At 47.0% G+C, this 7085-nt stretch overlaps 1 protein-coding gene across 1 annotated transcript in view; it reads right to left on the bottom strand.

The window, feature by feature from the left end:
• Positions 1–413: 413 nt before the first annotated feature.
• Positions 414–7085, bottom strand: part of tfeb (transcription factor EB) — a 34888-nt gene continuing 28216 nt past the window's right edge. The window contains 6 exon segments of the mRNA XM_035388341.1: positions 414–459; positions 523–972; positions 1465–1612; positions 3536–3611; positions 4293–4349; positions 5671–5788. Of these exon segments, the coding sequence (XP_035244232.1) occupies positions 547–972; positions 1465–1612; positions 3536–3611; positions 4293–4349; positions 5671–5788 (825 nt within the window). The 3' untranslated portion in view covers positions 414–459; positions 523–546.

Genomic DNA, 7085 nt, shown 5'->3' with positions numbered 1-7085 from the left:
TATGTACATGTATATGTATGTGTAAGTATGAGGTCACAGTATGTCTGAGTGTGTGTATGCGTATATGAGTGTGTATATGTACATGTATATGTATGTGTAAGTATGAGGTCACAGTATGTCTGAGTGTGTGTATGCGTATATGAGTGTGTATATGTACATGTATATGTATGTGTAAGTATGAGGTCACAGTATGTCTGAGTGTGTGTATGCGTATATGAGTGTGTATATGTACATGTATATGTATGTGTAAGTATGAGGTCACAGTATGTCTGAGTGTGTGTATGCGTATATGAGTGTGTATATGTACATGTATATGTATGTGTAAGTATGAGGTCACAGTATGTCTGAGTGTGTGTATGCGTATATGAGTGTGTATATGTACATGTATATGTATGTGTAAGTATGAGGTCACAGTATGTCTGAGTGTGTGTATGCGTATATGAGTGTGTATATGTACATGTATATGTATGTGTAAGTATGAGGTCACAGTATGTCTGAGTGTGTGTATGTGTATATGTACATGTATATGTATGTGTAAGTATGAGGTCACAGTATGTCTGAGTCCTCGATGCTGAAGCTGCTGCGTCGGCTGCTGTCCACGGACTCCTGGGGGGACATGGCGGAGAGCAGGGGGTCCCCCCCGAGCGGGGACAGGCCCTCCTCCATCAGCATGAACCCCAAATCAGCCCCCTTCTTCCCGGGGCCCCCCAGGGCCGACAGCTCGCTCAGCTGGGTCAGGGGGTCAGTGTACAGGGGCCCCCCGTCGCACAGGTCCAGCGACTGAGCAAAGTCAAAGTGCTGGGAGCTCCCCACGGTGGGGTACTGCAGGGGCTGCCGGCCGGGGTGGGGGGCGTGGTTTGGGTGGCCGGGGTGGGGGGGCTGCAGATCCCCCCCCGCCTGCTCCTCCGGGCTGCTCAGGACTGAAGGCGAGTTACTAGGAAGGCCGTGGATTCGAGCCTGCATCTCCAGCTCCTGGGGACAAAGCACATAGCTGTAAAATAATATGCTTCTACGCTGGAGAACAGGGAAAATCTAGTGGCATTTCAAGGTTCTTATTTTAATGCATGTTAATGTACTTGTGTGTCTGTACAGGTGTGCACCTGGACAGGTAAAGGTGTGAGGCTGGCCTGTTCCCACCACAGTAGGTTGGGCTTGTTTTTGAGGGTACAGCGCCCCCTATCTTCTCCTCCTGCAGTGCGTGATACGGGTGGCTGTGTGGTGTGGCGGTTTGGGAATGTGCTGCAGCTCTGACGCGGCAGGCTGGATTCCCAGAATTCCTGCATATTTATCCCCCTGTATAAACGGCCTGAATGCAGAGAGTGTAATCGGTCGCTGTGGAGAGGACTGTCTGAGGTTTAAATGTTTAAATGTTGGTGTACTGGAGGATGCTGGCTCTCGGGTGGGGCGCAGCAGAGCGGCAGGGACAGCAGCAGGATGCTGCGTTGCTAGGCGACGCCCGGGTACCTGGATGCGGAGCCACAGCTGCTTGTTGGCCATCTCCATGCGCTTGAAGTTGTTCTCCACCTCGCGGGTGCGCTGCATGTCCCGCTGCATGCGCTTAATGTACTCCACCGAGGCCCGCAGGATCGTGCCTTTGTTCCAGCGCACGTCCCTGAGGGGGGGGGCAGGGGGAGGAGTCAGGGAGAGGGGGAGGAGTCGAGGGAGTGATGGGGAGGAGTTGAGGAGATAGTGGAGGTGGAGTCAGTTTTCTCTGTCTGGCTTGCCATGCCTGCTCTGAGCTCTAAGGGTAACAATAAAACCTTGCTTGTAAGTAATAATAAAAAAAGGCATACATTTATTGTGCTATTATTGTGAGTCTAGTTTTTTTTATCAGAATGCATGTCCTGCATTCCAAAGACGCAGCATTCCTTGAGCTAGCACGACCACAGGAACACTTAGAGCAAAACAGGGTGAAAACGCTTCCTAGTGTGAACATATAAAACGCTTCCTAGTGTGAACATATAAAACGCTTCCTAGTGTGAACATATAAAACGCTTCCTAGTGGGAACATATAAAACGCTTCCTAGTGTGAACATATAAAACGCTTCCTAGTGTGAACATATAAAACGCTTCCTAGTGGGAACATATAAAACGCTTCCTAGTGGGAACATATAAAACGCTTCCTAGTGTGAACATATAAAACGCTTCCTAGTGTGAACATATAAAACGCTTCCTAGTGTGAACATATAAAACGCTTCCTAGTGGGAACATATAAAACGCTTCCTAGTGTGAACATATAAAACGCTTCCTAGTGGGAACATATAAAACGCTTCCTAGTGTGAACATATAAAACGCTTCCTAGTGTGAACATATAAAACGCTTCCTAGTGTGAACATATAAAACGCTTCCTAGTGTGAACATATAAAACGCTTCCTAGTGTGAACATATAAAACGCTTCCTAGTGGGAACATATAAAACGCTTCCTAGTGTGAACATATAAAACGCTTCCTAGTGTGAACATATAAAACGCTTCCTAGTGTGAACATATAAAACGCTTACTAGTGGGAACATATAAAACGCTTCCTAGTGGGAACATATAAAACGCTTCCTAGTGTGAACATATAAAACGCTTCCTAGTGTGAACATATAAAACGCTTCCTAGTGTGAACATATAAAACGCTTCCTAGTGTGAACATATAAAACGCTTCCTAGTGGGAACATATAAAACGCTTCCTAGTGTGAACATATAAAACGCTTCCTAGTGTGAACATATAAAACGCTTCCTAGTGTGAACATATAAAACGCTTCCTAGTGTGAACATATAAAACGCTTCCTAGTGTGAACATATAAAACGCTTCCTAGTGTGAACATATAAAACGCTTCCTAGTGTGAACATATAAAACGCTTCCTAGTGGGAACATATAAAACGCTTCCTAGTGGGAACATATAAAACGCCTCCAAATTGACCCTGTCTGCCCTAAAGCGACTCAGCTTCCGGAAGTTTCCGGTCTCGGCGTTCAGAGCATTGTTTGAGTTTACACGCTCGAGCAGCTACGTGGCTGTTTGACCCCCAGGCCACACCTCCGCTCTCCCTGGATCCCGCTGACGCTCATTATGCTTCATTAGGCCACCTGTCCCTGTCCTCAGGCGACCCTGACCTTGGATTTCAGTTCTTTAGCTTCGCTCCTAAACGTCCGGGACCCCACTGCCCAGCGTAACGGGGCATCAGGGCCCCCCGAAAGCACCCCGCGAGTTTATACTGCCCCAGTGTTCAGCACGCTCAGCAAACTGTGTGCTGCTTCACGGCTGCGCAGACGGTATGAAACCACAGGTCCGGTGCAGCCCCTGGGTGTCAGGCCACTGACTAGAGGGAGTGAGTTTGAGTTTTACTCTGTTGGTTCTTCTTCAGGAGTGAACCCGTTGTTCTCATAGATATTACAACTTTTCAGCTAGGAAGTGAGGTTGAAAATCGGAAAAATACAGCAGTTCCAAAATCAAACGTGAAACATGACAGGAAAAGGGTGGGGGCAGACATGACTGAAAATAACTTTCTATTTTTTTTTTTTTTTTACCAGGAAGTGAAAGTGCGACTTACAGGTCGTTAGTTTTGGGGATCATGGTTCCCAGCTCTTTGATGCGGTCATTGATGTTGAATCTCCTCCTCCTTTCAACTGCAGATGGACAGAGAGCAGAATGAAGCAGCTGTTAGTGCCTGCTGTTGTGGGGGAGGGAAACAGTGCGCCTAACGTGTGTTAAACACCAACCCCAGGGAGTGTTTTAGTTGGACAGCAGTTAGCAAACGGCACATGGCCAGTCTTGCAGGAGCTTGCTAACGCCAACCTGCATTCTCCCAGCCCGGTATTCCCTTAGTTCTGTTCTCCTGGAAGCGCTCTTTCAACCACATTAGTGTGCCATCTGTTAAATGACGCAAGAAAACTTTGTCTTCTACAAAGCGTCCTCAACTATCCATCAACTATAACCTTTGTGTCACTTTTAACATAAGAGTGCAGCGTGAGCTCCCCCTTTAGTTTTTACCCTGTAACTGCAGGACAAGCGATCTGGTTGGCAGAAACTTACAGCTGTATAAAGCGATGACATTCCTGAGTACGGCAACCCTTCCCCCCCCTCACCCCCCCCCCCCTTACTACAGGCAATTACATTTTAATGCCACCCCAGCAGAAATCTCCTGGTTAAAGATACACCAGCAGGCTGCAGGACTTCAGCTGAATGTACCAGCGTAGGGCGGGGGAGAGTAGGGGAGCGGGTCATGCAGGGGGGCACAGAGGGGTACAGCTCAATCGCAGGGTGCAGGGGTGATACAGCAGGGGGCGTAAAATTAAATAAAAACTCACTCAGGTTGTGGTTGTCTTTCTTCTGTCTCTCCTTGGCCATTGCACGTGCTTCTGCATCTTGACAAAAACAAAAAGCAGATATAAGATCTGTCTGTACTGCAGATCTATAATCCCTGTCTGTACTGCAGGTATATAATCCCTGTCTGTACTGCAGGTATATAATCCCTGTCTGTACTGCAGGTATATAAGGCCTGTCTGTACTGCAGGTATATGGACAGTTCAAACCTGATGAAACCGTGCCCCACCTGACAGGTCGGTTTGCAGTCGTTAAATAACCAGGATAATAAAGTGAGTTCTGCAGGTCTCATAGTTCACAGTGGAAACATAAACCTGAACGAGGTAGTTGGCATGATTCAGTAAATATACAGCTTCGTGAAAATTAAAGAATAAAAGCATCAGGCAGATGAACAGCAATGACCCATGGAACCTGCTGTAAAGAACTCAACCCCACATGCCCCTGTGATTTTAAAGGGCATTTACAGGGTTTTTAAACTTTACTTTGAGCCAAAATATTATCACAAGCATCATGCTGAATATGATACATAAGTTATGATTTCATTATCTGCTATGATCTGCACAGCTCTCACGCGCTGCCTGTTAAAGCACCTGCATGCTTATGAGAGACATTCAAGCGATTATCTTTGCATAAGGACTCAACAGTGTCTAAACTCGACACGGTAACTAACTATATAAAGGGGACTTTGTATTAAATACCTTGTCACATATGTAGTACACACACCCGCACACACGGACGTGCAAATTCTAAAAAACTATTTTTTCAGCAATAGGGGAGTATTCCGGGGTAACTCAGCTGCCTCCTTGTGACTCTTTCTCTCTCCGACTGAAAGACCAGGACGTCAAATATGTCTCGTCTTCAGAGGTTCTCGTACTTTATGCGCAATTTATACATTTAAATATTGTGGCTACAGCAGTGGAGCAGCACGCTCAGCTCAGTTAGCTCCAGCTTGGCTTGGGTTCCGGTGGTGGATCCTACGCCAGTTAAACATGGGTTGGTTACGTTGCCAGATTGAGAGAGTTCTTCAGCCAGTTAAACACAGGATGCTTAGGTTGCCAGATTGGGAGACATTCTATTCAGCCAATTAAACATGGGATAGTTGCATTGCCAGATTGTGAGAGTAATTCAGCCAATGAAACATGAGTAGGTTAGGTTGCCACATTGGATGAGTTATTCGGCCAATTACACACGGGATGCTTAGGTTGCCAGATTGAGAGAGCCGGTGTGGGATTTTGACCAGGACAGTGGAGAACCCCCAGCGTGTTACGGTGAGTGATTATTTACATGTGAGTGAGCCAGGGCTGCATTTACAGGCATGTTAACAGAGATTAGGGAGGGGTAAGGGTGCGGCGGGGTTCCTACCCGACAGCTCCTTCTTGATGGCGAGGTTGGCGGGGCAGGAGTTGCTGGTCATGGCGATGCCGGCTCCAGGCATTCCGGGCGTGGTGTAGACATCCATGTGACTGCTGGACAAGGGCAGCTACACAGGTACACAGGTACATCAGAGAACAGTGTCAGAACACAGGTACACCACAGAACAGCCTCAGAACACAGGTACACCACAGAACAGCCTCAGAACACAGGTACCTCACAGAACAGCCTCAGAACACAGGTACACCACAGAACAGCGTCATAACACAGGTACCTCACAGAACAGCGTCAGTACACAGGTACATCACATGCTAAAAGGCAATATTTGAAAGAATCAAGGAATGGGACTGTCCCCTAGAAATGATCTTGAGTTCACTGGTAATACTCTTTGGCGTTTGGTGTTGTGTGTCCTGTAGATAAAAAGCTGTCACATTTTAAGCTTCAGCCCAGAGTCTGCAGCTGGAGGAAGCCGTTGGCCCCTGTTCACTCTACGCTTTGGTACTGGACGTGCGGCCCTGTTAGTGATTTTCCAGTTTCTTACTCTCACAACAACCCCGGCTGGCCTTGACACAGGAATCCATCTCTGAGAAAACGGCGTGAAAGCAGGATTTACGACGCTGTGATGTGTTCTTTGTCTCCCTGGCAGATGATCGTGTTCAGAAGCTGAGCTGCAGAAGCGCGCCTGAGTTTGCATCTTGGGCAGAGCCGTAAAACAGCGACAGCCTTCCGATAGTGTGCTGATAAGACGCCTCAGGAGGGGAAAACTGAGCACTATCAGCTCATCTCTTATCGTTTTATTGTTTTATTCCTCCTATAGCCTTTATTCTCTCCTAAACGCGTCACTATAATTGTCCACAGATCTTTCTTCTCCACAAATGAGCTCTGGCAGATAAGTGCAGATAGCTTATCGCACGGACTACTGAAGAGAAACAAACAAGCACTGAGCTCAGCGCTCACAGATCTGCACCTCTTTCTCTTGCCGCGGTATGACGAGCCCTGAAAGGATTTAAAGGATATTTAAAGGGTTCACAGGGACGTTCGCTCTGACACCTCTGCAGGTAACACACACACAGGTAAGCAGGACAGCTAAGAGTCAACGCAAGAGTACATCGTCCTTTAGTCTGAGATAAACGAGAGACACGATAATTACATCATTTATTTCCTTCCAACAGTTCATTTAACGGACCACTCGATTTGAACTGGTAAGTGAGCGTCTGGACAAATTGAAGACTTGCTTCCGTCAGTTTGGCCATAAAGTTAAGGGAGGAAAAAGCAGCACAGAGTAAGAATAAGTCCTTTCAAAATCTCCATCTGGGGACGAACACTAGCTTCATTCAGGGAGTAATTATTAACTTAGTTAATTAAAAAAAGTGCAACAGTAGCCAACGCAGAGAAAATTCCAGAGT

The sequence above is a fragment of the Anguilla anguilla genome, chromosome 13 (assembly GCF_013347855.1).
Source record: "Anguilla anguilla isolate fAngAng1 chromosome 13, fAngAng1.pri, whole genome shotgun sequence".
In the NCBI taxonomy this organism is placed as follows: domain Eukaryota; kingdom Metazoa; phylum Chordata; class Actinopteri; order Anguilliformes; family Anguillidae; genus Anguilla; species Anguilla anguilla.
Note: the sequence above shows the minus strand (reverse complement) of the source record. Positions and strands in the feature narration are given on the sequence as shown.